The following is a 17,041-nucleotide window of genomic DNA, read 5'->3' as shown; positions in this document are numbered from 1 at the left end:
GGAGGCGGCCTTGGGCTCAGTGATCACAAAATGCTTGTGTTTGATTCCCAGAGAAGGAACGAGATATGTTGGGGAAGTGTTGACCTGCAACAAATTGTGAATTTGTTAAGCTTTACCAGGCAGTGCTTAGTCATACCTTCCCTCACAGCAGTGGTTAATGTGTGCAAGTGGATGTCTTAGCCTTGAGAATAAAGACAGTGGGCCTGCTGAGGAGGTAGCTGCAATGCATTCAAGCAGAAGAAGGCTCTTAACCATGGAAGGAGAATTTGAGGAACGGGATGTTCACCCCATGACCACCAGAGACCCTCAAGAGACCCCTACTCTAAATGACAGTAATTTTGGGGAAGTGATTTAAACATGTCAAATACTTTGTGAGAATGTTTAGCCTGCGAGTTTGAGCAAAGTAATGAATAAAAGTAATGAAAGTAATGTCTTAGTTCCGTGGATACTAACACGTGGGTGTGCATGTTTCAGGACAGTGATTCCCATCGCACCCAGCACTGAAATAAAGTAATGCCCCTTTTCTCACACTGAGCTGGCAGTGTGGATTGGTCCCTGCTCGGTAACTTTCATTTTGGTCATTTCTATTGAAGCATAAAGAATGGTTGAAATGAAATCTTTTTCAGCTGTTTCCCTTTGGTTTACCTGTTTGAGGGTTAAAACTCTGTGCTGCAGGTGTGCTGGGTGTGTGCAGAGCAGTGCAGCCCCAGAAACCCCTTGGCTTGCCCACAGGTTGTCATGCCTTGTTGCCAGGTGTGCCCAGCTGTGGCAGGAGAAGGAGCCCGCAGCGCAGTGGGCACCGTGCCCTGCCCAGCCGGGGCTCTCTGGCACAGAGCAGCAGCAGCGCCAGCACCGTTCAACCCGCTCCTGCCTTGGCTTCCCCTGGAACACAGAAGCCTCTGGAAATCAGCACCGCCAGTGGCGTTCCCAGCTGGGAGCAGCTGCTGCTGGCGGGCAGATGCTGCCAGTTCGACTGCTGCAAAAGGGGAAGAAAGAGCAGAGGAAGAGATGTACATACACAGCAGCCATGGAAACATCCTGTAAACATGCAGATATATGGGGTGATTTGTTAGGAATTACTTCAGCTGCTATGCCAATAGTGCTTTCTCTCCTGGTTCTGTACAATGCTTTGGGCCATTTTCTTGGTCTGGTTTCCTTTTCTTGTGTCCCATCTGAGTGCTCAGCTGGGGTACAGGCTGTAGGTACTTGGGGCACTCTTGGAGTTCCTCTTGGATCCCTGAACAACAGGGTTTGGCCCATGGGGGGAGTTTGTGCTGCTTTGTGTCAGAGGAGAACTTCCGAGGCCATTTTGTGTTTGCTGTAGGAAAGGCTGGTGATTGCTTTGCATAAATTCACAGACTAACATGCTTTGTGATGCTTTGCTTTGTCATACTTTGCTTTGTGATATCAGGGCATGGTTGCCACGTCGTCGTGGTGACATCAGAAGGTTGCCTTGGTGCACGGAAGGCCTCAGTGCCAGAGCAGTCCTAGGGGTTGCTCAGATCAGGAGCATCCTCCTGATTGTGGCATTTGTCAGCGTGCAGCTGCACACTGACGGAGTCTTGGTTGGAGTAAACTTGAAGCACAGTGCTACCATGATTGAGCAACTTGCTGCTGCAGTTTGCACCATGTATGGCACTGTTTATTCCACCTATTTCATTACCAGCCTGGCAAGTAAGTAGAGGTTTCAACTCTATTTAGGCTAGGGTGTAACCTAACCTGACATGCTTTTGCCTGCCTTCTTGCTCTTTCTTAGTGACTGAGTTGATTTTGAAAGAGAAAGAGCATTAGGATGCCACTGGTTTGGTAAATCTCCTGTCAAGAGGTTCAGCTAAAAAGGGTGTGTCTGTAGCCACAGGGGCAGCATTTGCAGGGGAACCTGCAGGGCTCCGTTCCCTCCACGGGAGAGTCTATGGCAGCAGAGTCTGCCATTTCCTCAGGTTGCTGGGACAAGCAGGACAACTTCCAAAATGCAGCCTGGGAGGCCTTCTCAGAAGGCCTTCTAAAGACTTTGTAGTTCTCCCCAGAACTCAGGGAAAGCTTCTTTTATTCTAAATTTTGTAATGAAAGGATTTGACTGTCCGTTTTGACCCTTGACTGAGTGCTAAAAGAGTGATTCCCTTTGCAGTGAAGTGCAAGTGCCAAAGCAGTGAGTGTCTGCTCCTGAGCCTGGAGCTGCTGCTGTGCTCTTTCACAGCAGAACTGCCACATCTCAGGGGGATTTGGGGCAAGCTTTTCTGGGTGACTGTTTTCAGCAACTTAATGGGAATTAGTGCATGCAACTTCTTTTTTGAAAAAAGTACCTGAAAGACAAGAGAACAAAAGCTGCTTTATCTGTTGGACAGAACAGAAGTATTGAGTGTTGAAGAAGAATTTGCATTTTCTTGATCATGTTTGTATTCATTTACTGACTAGACAGGCCAAAGAGTAGGCACAACCAAGATTATTGTCCTGATCTCTTGCTGGCTGTGTGAAGGAACTATGTCATGTGGAGGGATGCTGATAAAGAAAACTACTCTCTGTTTGGGTTGACCTCTTCTGTGGGATTCAGCAGCCCAGGCAGTTTTCTCACAGCCCTTGTTCATTTTCCGTTGCCCACTCCAGGTCACCTGAAGCGTGTGTTCAGAGGTGCTGATCCTGAGGTGAGTGAGAAAGGAGCATTTCATGTTCCTGGTGCTTAGGAATTGTAGAGCAAGCTGTGAGCTTGGCCTGTGGCAGTAGAGTGTAGAGGGCCAGCTGGGTAGGCTGAAAGAAAATCCATTTCCATGTCTGCAGCAGCAATAACAAAGGCATCACTGGCTATTTCCTAATTTTCCATTTCAGAACTTTCAAGGAATGAAAAGCTCATTTTGCAGAGAGAATGTTGCTTCTTGATAGTAGTCAGGGCGGAATGTCTAATTCAGACTATTAGCAATTCTGTTGAATTAGCCCATTTAAATTTAGTTGCAGTGACTCAGAATCCCATTGTTACCAAAGTTTCTGATTTGTCCTTAGCAGAGCTGGTTGTAGAAATAGAGCTGAAGAGATTAAAATGCTGAATAGAAATAAGGGTATAAATTATAGGTAACTTTGTGTCCCTCACACTGCCATCTGTCCACAGATCACAGAACCAACAGCAGTCTCTCCCCTGGCTCCCTCTGCTCATGGAGAGGAGGCCGAAGAGGAGGCAAATGAGGTGGATGAGCGCCAGCCTCCAGCTGTGCTCACATCACAGCCTGAACATTCTGAGCCAGTAAGTGCCAGCTGTGTGTGCTGCTGTCTTCAGTGCAGGGCAGAGCTGCAAGTTTCTGACCAGTCAGCACTTGCTGTGTCTGGCTGAGGATGCTGAGTGCTGGAGTCCTGCCAGGACCCAGTGATTGCCCCCAGCCTGTGAGAGATGGACAATGGGCTTTGGTCTGTCATGTTTAGGGACCAGCTTCCTGGCATTTTGATAGGGGCCAGCCTGAAGCACAAAGGCTCCCTGTTCCCAGAGCAGGGAGCGTGTCAAAGACACTGTGCTCAGCCTTGTTGGATACACAGGGGACACTGTGGCGTGGAGAGACCTGTCCCCCTGCACAGACTGGCCAAGTTGTTGCAGGCACAAAAAAATGTTGATCTGACCCCACAAGTTGTTTGTGGTGCTTTGTCCCCACAAACTTCTTGGGTGTGCTTACTTGGGAGGATTTCAGAGACACACTGGGGATGTAGAGTTGCTGCCTGAAGTCAGGGATTTTGGTGCCTTTGTTGCCAGGTTGCTCTTTTGCCTCTTCAGGCAGAGCAGCCAGTAGCAAAGCAGATAGGTGCTCTGAGTCTGCCTGTTTCTTGGTCTTTGATAAGCTGCAAGGAGATGACTGTGTTGTCCATGAAGCTGTGGGGGACAATTCTTGTCTAGTGTGGCAAAAGAAACAAAGGGAGTAGTTCTGAACCATTCTTCTGAGGCAAAAACCAGACACTGCATGTGTCTGTTGATACCTTCTATTGTGTAGTTTGCTTTGAAAATTGCATTGGAGCCTAGAATGGGAGCAAAGCTGCAAGTCCTTGACTGCTGTTCTGTAATGCTAAAACCAGGGTGTACACCTTGCAATGGTGCCTGCAGTATCTGAAGTGCAATGGGCACCTTTGTGGCTGGGGAGCTGCGCGGGCCCAAAGGACGCAGGGCTGGCGGCCGTGAGCAGCTGAAGATGAGGCAGCGTGGGGCCAGGGGGCCAAGAAGGCCAAGGGCACAGTGGCTGTGCCAGCAGCAGTGGGGCAGCAGGAGCAGGGCAGGGAGCGTGGCCCTGTGCTGGGCAGCGCTGCGGCCACAGCTGGAGTGCTGTGTGCAGCTGTGGGCCCTGGGAAGCAGAAAGTCATGGAGGGGCTGCAGCGTGGGCACAGAGGGACAGGGGAGCTGGGCAAGGGGTGCAGCACAAGGCCAGGGAGGAGGTGCTGAGGGAGCTTTAGCCTGGAAAATGGGGGCTCATGAGGGACCTTCAGGCAGACTGCCATTGATCCCTGCCTTGGATCCATAGAGCCAATGCTCAGCACGAGGGCTGTTTCCCTGCCAAACATCCCTTCACTGCATCCAAGTGCTTTAGACACTGGAGTGGGTAACACTTTCATATTTTGTTTATTTGTTTGTTTGTTTGCTAGAAGGAGAAGCCTTGTGTAATTTCTCCTTCTCCAGAGAGCAAGGGAGCTTTTTCTCAATCTTTCCTGCCCTTTTCCAGCACTGGCAGAAACACATCACTTTTAGGTTAACGGCTCCCGTGTCTTTTGGCAGCCCAGGGAATCAGTGTGTGTTGTGTTTGGGAATTGAGCAGGAAATCAATGCCCTTGCATTCCAGCTGGTGCTCAGAGATTAGAGGAGCTGGAGGGGCTGGGCTGCATTTCTGACTCCAGCCACTTTAGCCCCATCAGTGTGGTCGAGTCCAAGAGAAGAACTTGCCTGAGCACAGATGCACAAAGAGTGCAGTTCCCAGTGCAATGCTCTGGGTCTGGTTGCATGCCATAGGGACCCACACGCTCCAGATTCCCCAAGAGTGTGGGTTACTGAAGCAACAGGAGAGCAAGTTCAGGATGGCTGCTGATCGGGGCACAGCTACCGAGTGCTGATGTGTGTAGTGACAGAAAGGACAGGATTGATTCATGGTGACCCCCACGTGGAGAATAATGTGCTTTGGCTCTATGATTTAGAAGGTTAAAGAAATGCTTTCTTAAGCTATGGTATATTACACTAGTACTATATTAAAACTATACTATAGAGATACTATACTAAAAAGCTGCTAAAGAAAAACTCGTGACTGTCTCCAGACAGTCACAACACAGCTTTTATGTAATTAGCTAATCAAGCTAAACAACTATCACTAAAATCTAATTAACAAATCACTTTCAGTAAAAAATCACTATAACACATTCTATGTGTACTAAACAACAAGAACAGCAAGTATAGATAATAATTGTTTTCTCTTCTTCTCTAAGTTTTTCATTACCTTCCCTTAAAAAAAACCTAGGAGAGAGAATTATATCTCTCTCTGTTCAAAGAATGTAAATACCACAGCACAGTAAAGAGAGATTATAAAAGTGAGATCTGTCTATCTGTCTATTTGAATCTTCCTGGCTCTGCTCCAAAGCAGTGGAAGATGCAAAGCTCACCTAAAGGCATCCCTTCAGGAGAGGAGTAGAGACAAGTTCCATTGACTGATCCTGAGCAGGCAGAGATGTTTCCCCCTCCAGAGATGGTTGTTTTTCCCCTCATGTTTTCCTGCTCCAGCCTTTTCTGACGTGAAGCCTTCTTTTTATCCTTTAAATTTTTGCATGTCTTAAGGGACTGGAACTATCCCATGCTGTAGCTGGGGTCTGGTGACTCTGGTCATACATGCCATGCCATACATGACACATGGTTTCCTTCACTGGCATCCCCAGGGCTGTGTGAGTGCATTCATTAATGGGGCCGTATGAGAAACTCTGTTAGTGCTGGTCAGAATTCTCCATTGACAAAAGAGGGAGAAGAAACACCTTGGTCCTCCTCCATATACTGAGATGGCCATAGAGGTTCTCTGACTTCCATCAGAGATCTTTGCATGCATCCTTATCTCCTGAATGACCCGGTTTTCTAACAAGAGTGTGGATGTCAGGAAGGAGGAATGCTGGTGCAGGCCTGAAGAGAAGGTGAACACCAGAAGTGTCTCTCACAAGGAGTGAGCTCACCCAGGAAGCCCCTGCAGAGCCAGGATGGAGCTGTGGGACAGGGCGGGGTGTCAGTCACTACTGAAAGACAAGCAGGACATGGCAGAAGCAGAGGGAGGCCCTCACCAGACCCTTGAGAAATGCCACCCCTTCCCTGTCAGCTGCCTGAGAGGCTGCTGGAGCTTCAGTCCCAGATGGCCCCTGATTGTAGGGCCAGGGTCACTTTGGAATCTGTGCCTCCCCTCGGGCAGAGAACGACCCAGGAGAGCAGCAGCACAGTGCTTTGGGAACGTGTGAGCCCAGCAGTCTGTGAGTCTTGGCCCACAAAGGGCGTATGGGAAGTTGAAACCCATCTTCTCTTGCTTTCTGTGCAGGTGCTTCTAGGGAAAGAGCAGGAGCACACTGCCTCATCTGAGATGCCATGCCAAACTCAGAGAGAGCTGTTCCCTGCCCGAGAGCAGGAAGAGCAGCTCAGGCAGCAGGTGGAAGAGCCACAGGAGAATGGCCAGGTGAGCCTGACTGGCCAGGGGACAGAGGGAAGGGCAGGGAGAGGGGCATAAACCAGAGCTCTTGGGACTGAGGAGGCCAGGAGTCCCACAGGCAATGGAAGCACAGAGCCTTGCAATCTGCAGAGATCAGCCCTGGGACAGGAGGTTTGCAATGGAGGCAGATGTGGGGAGGGAAGCAGAAAGAAGGGGCTGAATAAATGTGATTTTGAGGCTGCAAGAGGAAAAAAGCTGAGCCTGATGGCATCTCTCAGTCCCTTGCTCTGCTTTTGTGTGTACAGAACATCAAGGCAGAGCCACAAGCAGAGCTGCCCGAAGCTCAGAGTGACATCATGGCAGTGAAGAGAAAGAACAAGGAAGACATGGGAAGAATTCAAGAGGAGAATCTCCATCAGCAGAGGGGCGATCATCAAAACCAGGTGAATGAAAGAGTGGCAGCCACTCCACTCATGAAATGTCCTCTCTTTTGTTTATTAGAGAACATGAAGGAACAGCTGGATGCAGAGCTTCAGACAGCTCACAGTATGATCAAGGCAAGGCATAAGCAGCTGGAGGAAGAAATGAAAATCATCAGAGAGAAACTTAATCGCTTCCGTCAGTCTCTGCAAAACCAAGTGAGTGAAAGAGGGATGCAGCCACTGCAGTCACCAATCTGGTTGTTTCTGCCCTTCTTGCCTTTCCAGTGCAGAGCAGCAGGGAGTGGGGCCATGCCTCTGAGTGCCATGCTGCTGTAGTGTGTGTATCACAGTCACGCTGAAGGACATTTCCCAGTGTGCTGAATCTCAACGTCTGCCCTGGACAGTGAAACTTGTCCTTTGGCCATTTGGCCAGCAGTCATCCAAATTGATTCCTGCTGGCCTGTTCCTGCTCTCCTTTTTTCTTGAGGTGTTTTTACAGTGGAACTTGGTGACCCAGATGGAGGATTGAAACAAGCTGTTGTATCCCCTGTCAATCTATTCTTTGCCTTTCCTCACAGTCGATGACTCCTGGCTGACAGGGACAAGCTGTAGTGTCTGACTGCTTTGTTCTGTTTGACTTGAGGTGCAAGTGTTGACATCTCACCGGGCAGCCTGCGAAGACTTGCAGGGAATGTGTGGCAATGAAGAACCCCAAGTTAGGAGTGAGGCACAGGAACAGTGCCCACCAGAAATGCTCCAGGTCCAGCACATCATGGGCTCTGAACCTGCTGCTGCAGCAGCATCACCTCGAGGAAGCCCTTCTGTGAAACCTGGGAACTCAGGCTCGGGCACATCCCGGGAACAGGAGATTGAGGAGGAGTACCTGGAGCTGCTGGGTACGTCTGGGGTGTTTCTTATCTCAGGGACAGTGTGTTGTGTGCAGGTGTCAGCAGAGCTGTACCAAATGCTCCTCCTGAGCTCGGTGTCACAGGGCCATTTAGGACTCCCCAGAGGCAGTCCTGTGCTCCGAGGCAGCGAGAGAGCTCTGGGTGTTCCTGCTGCCTCTGAGGGCACCTGGGACTGGCTTGGGTTTGCAGAAGGCTGTGACCTAGCAAATGATCTAGGCAAGTCCTGTGTGCTAGTGGCCAAACTGAACAGAATTTTTAGCTTCCTAAATTCTCCTTAGACTCCTGATTTGCAACCAGTTATCACAGCAAAAAAACTTCACAGAAAAGGACTGACTTTGGAGTTTTGTCTTTTTGGTTGGGGATTTTTTTTGGGGGGTTGGGGTGGGATTGCTTTTCTGTTGTTCATTTTTGGTGGGGGTTTTTTGTTGTGTTTTTCTCCATCTTGAAGGAGCCCTTCTACCCCACGTTTTACTGATGTCATTTTTATGACTGTTACTGTTACCACTACTACATCTGCAGTTTATTTTCATGAGAATGCTATATTTTTGTCAATAAGAGAATGCTATCTTTGTGTCAATAAGAACTACTTTGAAAGAACATCAGGTTACAGGACAAATAGAGAGCACAAGGTATTTTCCATGTGCCACCAAAGAAAAAACAGAGACTTTGATAACAAACTTTATTTAATCTTCTAGTTTTATGCTTATCAAGATGGGTCCAGGAGACACATCCAAGTGGCGTGATCAGATAAAACTGTACTGCAGGCATTTCTCAGGAGAGAGCCTCCAGCCCAGCCATGGTATATCCCTCAGATCCATGGCACTTTTCCATACCTGATTCCCACTCTTTCCCATGACTGTTAGAATCCTACCCATTGGCCCAGGCCCTGCTCAGATCAGTCTCTAGGAAAACACATCAAGCCCTTTGTGATTCTGCAGCACAACCCAATGAATCTGCTTCTTGCCCGTAACAGCTGCCAGTGCTGTGCTCTCAGATAAGAGACCTGGTGGGGCTGAGACCAGAGCCCAGTAGATTCTGTGTCTGCCATCACCTGTTGGGACAAAAAGGGCACTGATCTGTGCCTCGGTGTGGCTGATCTCAAAGCCCATCCTGTTGTGTCCTGAATGGGGGTAACAGCTTGTCCGGGGCTCAGGCTCACTCTGGCTTCTTCCCATCAGTGCCTGTCAGTGCTCATGCTGGGGCTTTGCCAGCCTTGTTGTGGTCACTGCCCTGTCCCTGATGGCTGGAGTGACTGCAGAGGCTGGAGCCTTCCTTAGCTGGAAGAGGGGCATCTTTGAGCTCAGCCTGCTCACAAACAGGTCAGGGTCCTGATGCTGAAAGCCCCGTCAGGATCGGTTACAGCTGGAGCTGCTCTGGTTTACAAATGGGAAGGCATTCCTTTGGCAAACTGCTGAAAGGTGGGGAAGATGTCCTCCTCTCCTGGGATTGTATGTCCCTGTGCTTTGTTTCCTGTCAAGAGAACTCTTCAAAAGACTGTACAAATCAGTCTCTGTGCTGGCCACCTGTGCTGCAGGGCTGTCTGCCTGGTTGTGGTTGTTGTTACCCAGCCGACCACAAAGGGCTCAGAGCTCCAGGCGCTGGGGCTGCCTTTTGTATCTCCTGGAAGCTGGGATCTCTGCTTTAAAGTCAGCATCTTGCATTTTGTTTCCCTCAGGGAGAATGGTGAACACCACTGAAAATCCCCTGATGAAATACACGCATCTGAATTTTATTGGCAGCAGGTGAGTCCAACAGCAGTTACTCCTGCACAACCGTGGGCCAGGTGTTTTTGGGGTGGAATGTCTATCCAGCATGAAGTCAGGACAGCTGCAAAGATGATCACACACTGGGGATAGATTGTCCCATCTCTCAATGCTGCTCAGAATTTGTGAGTGGGCTCAGAAGGCTTTGTCAGAGATGCCTTGCTACCGAGGTCTTGCCTGCATCAAGGAACAGGACCTGGAAGGTCTCCTTGTCTCTCAAGTGTGGGACAGCTCTGTGTTAATTTCTTTAGCATTTTTTGTGTGTCTCAAAATCATACTGGCACACTAATGAAAAGAGAAGAAACTTGCTTGCCGGAAAGAGCAACCTATGCCCTATCAAAGCTGTGAGATAACAGTTGCCAGGAACAATTCTTTCCCCTGGATTGAAGAGGGAAACACTCTGTGGTCAGGATAGGAACCACACTGTTTAGACAGTGAAACCCAAGAGGAAAGACTTGACTCCCTTTAGAAATTGGACCCCAGTGCTTCAGGAACAGGCCCAGTGCCCATGCACTTGAGAGGAAAATGCATCATCTCCCTTCTGGCAGAGCCCTCCTGCATCCTGCAGGTTTTGACACTTCCAACAGAGATCTCCTGTGTGGGCTGGCTTTCACTGCAAGATCTAAACAGCTTCTGCTTTCTCTGCTTCTGTTTTTTTTTCTAGGACTTTTGGAGATGTTTATAGAGCACTCGACAGTGCCACAGGAGGAGAGGTAAATGTCAACAGCCCCTGCAGACTCTGCTGCACTCGAGGGCTTTCCCCTCTGGTGTGAGCTGTGGCTGGAGCTTTGGGCAGAGCTGTGCTGAAAAGGCACAAGAAGCACAGACTGGTGCCAGCCCACAGAACACATTTGGGACTTTGTCCTCCTCAGCTGCCGGAAGGAAGGCATGGAGGGCAGCGGTTCCTTTCAGAGAAGGACGCGCTCACTCGCTCTCCATTGCTAAAACAAAGGTGGTGCCTGCGAGCACCTCACTGCTCTTTGGGGCTACAGCTTCAGAGTCCTGAATTCTCATTTCTGGCTGCCAGCAAATCCATCTGAAAGTTACTGGTAGTTCCTTAGCCACCTGCAGTGCTGCACTTGGGAACTGCACGTAGGGAGAGATCTGCAAGGCGTCCTTGAAAGCCCTAAGCCCTGCCCATATCACAAGATTTATCCACAGAGTATTAAGGCATGGATTCCTTCTTCTGAGTCCCAAACAAAGCAGCAGAGAGTGTGGTCAGAGGTTTGTGGGTGATAACTGAGACACCGTTGTTACCAAGTGGTCAAGGCAAAATGTCAGTGGCCCCACGTGTCCTGTAACTGGCTCCCAAGGGAGCAGAGAAATGGGCTGTTGGAATGTCAGTTCCTAATTACTGCAGTGCCTAATCACAAGGCAGTTTGGCACAGCTCAGCTGTGTCATTGCAATATCACTTGCTCCACGTGCCTTGTGGTCTCGTGCCACCAACCCCTCAAGTTACTGATTTTCAATGTCATTTTAGGTGGCAATAAAAAAAATAAATCTTCAAGGAGTGAGGAGGAAGGAGCTAACCTTTAATGAAATAATGATCATGAAGACGTATAGGAGTCCCAATGTTGTGAATTATTTAGACAGGTGAGAGGTCATGATCTTATCCCATGGATGTGTGTTTACATAAAGCAAACATGAGAGGTTAAAAACCCACTTTGGTCAGTGGCAGCAAGTAAAGCTGTTAATTTTTATTTATTCATATTTCTCTACTCATCTCCAATGGATGAGAAGAGAGTGCATCTTGTCTGCATGAGTCTTCCCTGGCACACCTACTTTGATAATTACTCCAAAATTATTTAAAACCTGGATCAGCTGTATCTTCCTAACTCAATAGCCTCAAAGTTCACTGCCTCCACATTTATGTGGGATTGATTTTTTAAAGTTTCTTAAGTGCAGATGAACCATCCTAAAGTGGATTTCCCTTGGATCGTTGCCCCTCTTTGCCATTGCTATGCATGCCAGGAAGACTAGGTGCTTATTTCCAGAAACACCATGCCTGGAATGTTTTATATCTGGGCTCTTTCTAAACTGCACTTTTCATTTGCTGCCCATCTAAGACATCTCCTTTTTCACAGATGTGTCTTTCTCTATGAGACTGCACAGATTGCGAATAATGCACAGCCAAGAGGGAATGTCTATTCCTTTGATTCTGTCCTTGTCACAAAGGCATCTGGAAATAAGAAACCTGGAAGCAAAAAATCAACGTAGCCATGCATGTTCATCTCTACCCCCTTGTTTCCTCCTTTCAGCTACCTTCTGGGCAAGGAACTCTTGCTGGTTATAGAGTACATGGATGGAGGTGTCCTGAGCGACATCGTCAGCCAGACCTGCCTGTCTGAAGATGAGATGGCAGCCATCAGTCGGGAGGTCAGCAATCCCATCTGTGTTTCCAAGGGCTTGGGCAGGATTGTCTGGGAAACAGGGGCTCAGAACAGGAGAGGTTTCCTGTGCCGAGCTTTGTTTCTGTGTTGCTGCTATTCTATGGGCAAGTAAAAGCATCTCAAGTGAAAGGCCTGCCAGTGCCCCTGCACTCCCTGTACTCAGTGCCAGTACTCTTATCTCCTGCTGTTGTATTCTCGCTCTGTCTCTTGTATTTCTAGTTGCTGTTCTCCACCTTGCCTCTCTAAATGTTTGCCTGGAGTCTGTCTTCACTGCATTCCTTGCCTGTAAAAGCAAAGGTGCTGGTGGCAGGATTTGAAACAAACAGCAAAGAAAGAAGAGAGAGACTCGTTTCTCTCAGTGCTCAGATAAAAAGGATAGGAGTGCAGCCAGAATGCTCTTTCCTTCTGAGCACATGCGCTGCAGCAGGAGTCATCCTGGCTGGTTGGCAGGGGACAGCCTACAACAGCAGGTGCTGTTGCTCTTTCAAAAGCTGACGTGCCTTTCCTCAGAAAGGTCCTGCTCTGCAAGTGTTGGAGCAGCAAGCTCTTCCTCTCAGTGGCCATGACTGTTCTGCCATTACTCCCCATTCCCCTGGAGAGGGAATCTTTTAGATTCTTTGTTTCCTTTCTTGTGTGATGAAATCACATCACTCATTTTTGCGCTTCTGTTTCTGTTTTCTCGCTCAGTGCCTGCAAGGACTGGATTTTCTTCATGCAAACGATGTGATCCATCGAGATGTGAAGAGTGACAACATCCTTCTCAGAACGGACGGTTCTGTCAAACTGGGTCAGTATATTCTTGGTCAGGTGCAGCTTTCCAGGGATGTGGGTGTGGGGCTTCTTGGCGTGACTGCCAGCTCCCCAAAAATGGTGCTGGTGGCAGTGCAGGGACCCCTGCTGCGAGCTGAGGGCACAGTTGCAACGTGCACAGAGGTAGAAGGAGCCACAAGCAGTCAAGAGTGGCCTTGCTCTGTATGGGTCCCTTCCAGAGGGAGGGAGTTACAAGTCTAAAGTTTCCAAAGAACAAAAGCCACTGCTAGAGGCAGTGTAAAGCATGGGGGGATTTTTAAAGTCGCCAATGCCAGGAGATTCAAGAGAGCAATTTCAAACTTCTACTGGGGAATTCTTTTGCTTGCTTTCCTAATTGCACAGAATTCAGATAAAACCAGTATTTTGTTTTCTCCTCAGATGATTTTGGCCTCGCTACTCAGCTCACCCCTGAGCAGAGCAGACGGTGCTCGGTAACCGGGACTCCTTGGTGGATGGTGCCTGAAGTGGTGACAGGTCAACCATATGGCCCCAAAGTGGACATATGGTCTTTTGGAATTGTGGGAATTGAAATGATAGAACAAGAACCTCCTTACTTGGGCGAAAGTTCTGGCACGGTAAGGAGCAAATACTCACTGATCCCACTGTCTTTCTCACCTGTCCCATGTCCTGTGTGCCACTGGACAAAATCCCATTGCCATCTGCTGGAACTACTTCCACCAAGGTCCCCTCCTACAAATGTCCCTGCAACACATCAGCATCTGCTGGACTTTTGGTTGCATCAGTGGGGGAACTCAAGCCTTACCACATGCAAACAAACTCCAAACTCCATTCTCACTCAACACTTTCCTTTGGGTTAGTGGTTCCAGTTCTTTTGTCTGTGTAGATGGCCTTAATAACAGGGAAAAAGCATCTTAAAAGTGTTGTTATCTTTCCAGAAATGAAGGAAGCAAACCCAAACCCAACAAAGTTTCTAAAACCGTGGTTTTTAGAGAGGAACCTAACCCTGTGTGCAGTTTCTTCTCACTGGAAAACATGGGCATGAGGGTGTAATGCACAGAGTCTCTTCTGCTTCTTGTGCAGTGCTGCTGAAACACTCAGTGACCGTGTTTCTCTCCTAGCCCAAGCCACATTCTGCACGTCACCAAGCCAGAGCCTGGTGATGTGGAGAGCCTGCCAAAACCTCCTGTTTGTTTCCTGGCACTTTCTGGCATGGGCCTACCATTAATGCATTGACTTGAGCAGCCAAATGACTAGAGGGTGTCCATAGGGATGGAACCTCTCCTTCTTCTGACCTAGACAATTTTTCTTTGGCTGCAAAAATGGGAAGCTGAAATTTTCCGACTGCTGAGAGACAGAGCTGCAAGTGGCTCCTGTGTGCCCAAGCAGGCATTTTCATCCCAATACATTTGTGCAGGCATCTTAATGTGTCTGTGTTGAAGAGGAGATTGTAAATGTTTGTTTCACTACCTGGGTATTAACTGATGGATTTCCTTTCTTTTCTTCCAATTCCCATTGTTTTCAAGAACAGCACAAAAAGCTTGATGAGTTTTGTTCTAGGGCACGTGCGCTTAAAGGACCAACAAGCAGTGCAGAGATGCCTTTCATGTACTAACCCTTGAAATTAGTTAGTATAGCAAAGTCCCTCTTCCAAAAACCATCTCAAGCTGGCATGAATCCTCAGAGAAGCAAATGTCCTTTTGCTGATGTAGTTCCCACTAACTAGGTCAGGCAATGAACTCAGCTGCCAAGGCAAGATCTGCAGGATGGTGGAAAAGCTGTGGCTGCATCGGGGTTTGGGTTTTTGGTTGGTAAAGGAAAGTCATCTCTGGGTCTGTGCCAGGGCAGAAACTGCCACTGAAGAACAGAGGTTAAACAAAGGGATCTGGGAGAGCCTTAGAGATGTGAATGCAGGAGGTGGAGCCTGGTGTCTCCTTTCTCTCCAGGCTACATACCTGATAGCCACAGTAGGGACTCCACAGCTGCGGCAGCCCAAGCTCCTCTCGGCTTTGCTGCGTGACTTCCTGAGCTGCTGCCTGCAGACAGACGAGGAGCAGCGCTGGTCTGCCAAGGAGCTCCTGCAGGTAAAATGTGAAGGGGCTGCAGGTGAAACAGGTTCTGAGGGATGGGCTCCTCCTCCACTCAAGCCCAAGGCAGCAGATGAGCCCCCTTCCTCCTCACCTCCACTCTTGCTGCTCTTCAAATGAAAATGGTGAGGAATCCTAGACTGGGCTGGGCTGGCAGGGCCCTTTAAATGTCCTCTGGTGCAAGTGTCCTGCAATCAGCAGGGACATCTTTAAAGAGATCAGGTTGCTCAGAGCCCATTGCCACCGGAGCCGGAATGGTTGCAGGGATGGGGCACCTACAAGCTCTTGGGGCAAGCTGTGCCAGTGTGGCACCATGCTCTGAGTACACAAGTTCTTCCTTAGACCTACTCTGATTAGATGCCCTTAGTGTTTAAAAATATTTGTCCATATCCTATTGTAACTGGCCCTGTTAAAAAAGATGTCCCCCACTTTCTTCAAAGCCACTGTGAAGTCTTGGAAAGTGGCAATAAAGTCTCCCTGGGGCCTGTCCTTCACAAAACTGAATAACTCCAGCTCCCTCTGCATTTCCTGTGAGGAGAGGTGCTCTGTCCTCTGACTGTGTCTGTTGCCCTCTTTTGTGATTTGGTGGAGTATTCAGTTTTATCTAATGGCAAAAGAATTGAAGTAGAGCAATGCAGGGTACAGAGACATGAAATGGTGGTGGAGGAACCCAAGGAAGCCAGTCCCAGCCTGGGGGTCAGAGATTTAGCTGTGGGCAGGAGGGGCTGTGGGGGGCTCACTGTGAGCCTCTGAGGGGCCCTGGTTGGTGCCCCCCAGCCCACCCTCAGAGGTTTCTGCCATGCAAACAGGGACAGCTGGGAGGGACTTGTCCCAGCCCCATCTGCTGCCTGGCACGCTCAAGCAGATGGGAACTGTGCCACGGTTACTACCAGGTTGTGTGGCAGAGAGGGAACTGCAGGGCCCAGTGCCACTGGGCTGGCCTTGCTGAGAAGGAAGGTGCCATCCAGCACACGAGGGGCAGGGCATGGAAAGGCAGACAGTGCTTCCTGTCCCTGTGGGAATCAGCACAGTGCCTGTCTTTCAAAGGCAGGGCCCTATGTGAGTCATTGGAGTTTCCTGAAAGGAAGAAAACCCCATGACAGAAAGCACCATTTCTAGAGCGCTGGCAGGGCAAAAATCCCAGCATGATGAAGACATCACAATAAACAGATGAGTGGGATTCTGGGCCAGGTTTGCCTGTGATGGCAAGGTCTTGCACATTGGGGATGACTGGGGAGCAGATGGTCCCATTGCTCCTCTTTCTGGGTCTTTCCAGGAACTTGATGTATCCTGATTGAGTCCCTGAAGCAATGAGCTTGGAAAGTAATGGTTCACTGTTCTTTGTTTTTTTTGTTTTTTTTTTTTTTTTTTTTTTTTTTTTTCCGGTGGACAGCATCCATTTGTAACTTCAGCCAAGCCAGCATTCATCCTGGCACAAGTCATCAACTCAGTGAAGAAGACGAATAACCCTAACCCTAAACTCTAAACCTAAAACCTAACCCTAACCTTAAATGCTAACCCAAACCCTAACCCTATCCCTATCTCTATCCCTTACCCTTTCCCTTACCCTTTCCCTAACCCCAACCCTAAGCCTCAGCCAAAGCCTAAACCTAAACCCAAACCTGAACCTAAGTCTAAGCCTAAACCTAAGCCTAAGCCTAAACCTAAACCTAAGCCTAAGCCTAAGCCTAAGCCTAAACCTAACCCTAACCCTAGGAGACGAGAACATAGCAATCATGTCAAGAACTTATCTCTGTTACCAGTTTAGAGTAGGATTGTAGAGTAGGGTTGCTAAAGAGATTTGTAGCATAGAATTATAGATTAGAGTTGTAATTAATAAAGTTTCTGAAACATCAACTCACTTGGAAGATTCTCCTCCTTCTGACCCCTTCAGAAAATTCAACATTTTTTTTCTGAATTACCAATTGTTTTTTATTGGTACTAAGTCACACATATGGCTTTTTTTGTATGGTTTCATAAGTGAGGAGGGCTCTTCTTCATTCATCCTCTCCAGACCGCACTGCCTTTGGAATATGACCCACTGGCTGGTTATGGCACAGCTGTGGTATTTCTAGT

The 17,041-nt window shown here is 48.6% G+C and overlaps 1 protein-coding gene across 1 annotated transcript; it reads left to right on the top strand.

Moving 5' to 3' along the window:
* Nucleotides 1-253: 253 nt before the first annotated feature.
* On the top strand, nucleotides 254-16,683 carry LOC131096420 (uncharacterized). Its single transcript, XM_058044757.1, has 12 exons — nucleotides 254-332; nucleotides 1,468-1,674; nucleotides 2,605-2,642; nucleotides 3,101-3,232; nucleotides 6,519-6,653; nucleotides 6,932-7,264; nucleotides 11,201-11,313; nucleotides 11,979-12,096; nucleotides 12,798-12,897; nucleotides 13,299-13,495; nucleotides 14,825-14,962; nucleotides 16,359-16,683. The coding sequence occupies exons 1-12, from the start codon at nucleotides 254-256 to the stop codon at nucleotides 16,449-16,451; spliced, it is 1,683 nt and encodes a 560-aa protein (XP_057900740.1). The 3' UTR covers nucleotides 16,452-16,683.
* Nucleotides 16,684-17,041: the final 358 nt, after the last annotated feature.

This window comes from Melospiza georgiana, unplaced genomic scaffold (assembly GCF_028018845.1).
Source record: "Melospiza georgiana isolate bMelGeo1 unplaced genomic scaffold, bMelGeo1.pri scaffold_29, whole genome shotgun sequence".
NCBI classification, from domain to species: Eukaryota; Metazoa; Chordata; class Aves; order Passeriformes; family Passerellidae; genus Melospiza; species Melospiza georgiana.
The sequence above is the reverse complement of the archived record's forward strand: the minus strand, read 5'-3'. Positions and strand labels throughout refer to the sequence as shown.

Bases quoted from the DNA above. Each gene is read 5' to 3' on its own strand.
- LOC131096420 (XM_058044757.1), top strand. From the start codon at position 254: ATGGAAGGAGAATTTGAGGAACGGGATGTTCACCCCATGACCACCAGA. The intron at 6,654-6,931 runs GTGAGCCTGACT...TTGTGTGTACAG, and splicing joins AGCCACAGGAGAATGGCCAG to AACATCAAGGCAGAGCCACA. The intron at 14,963-16,358 runs GTAAAATGTGAA...TCCGGTGGACAG, and splicing joins CTGCCAAGGAGCTCCTGCAG to CATCCATTTGTAACTTCAGC.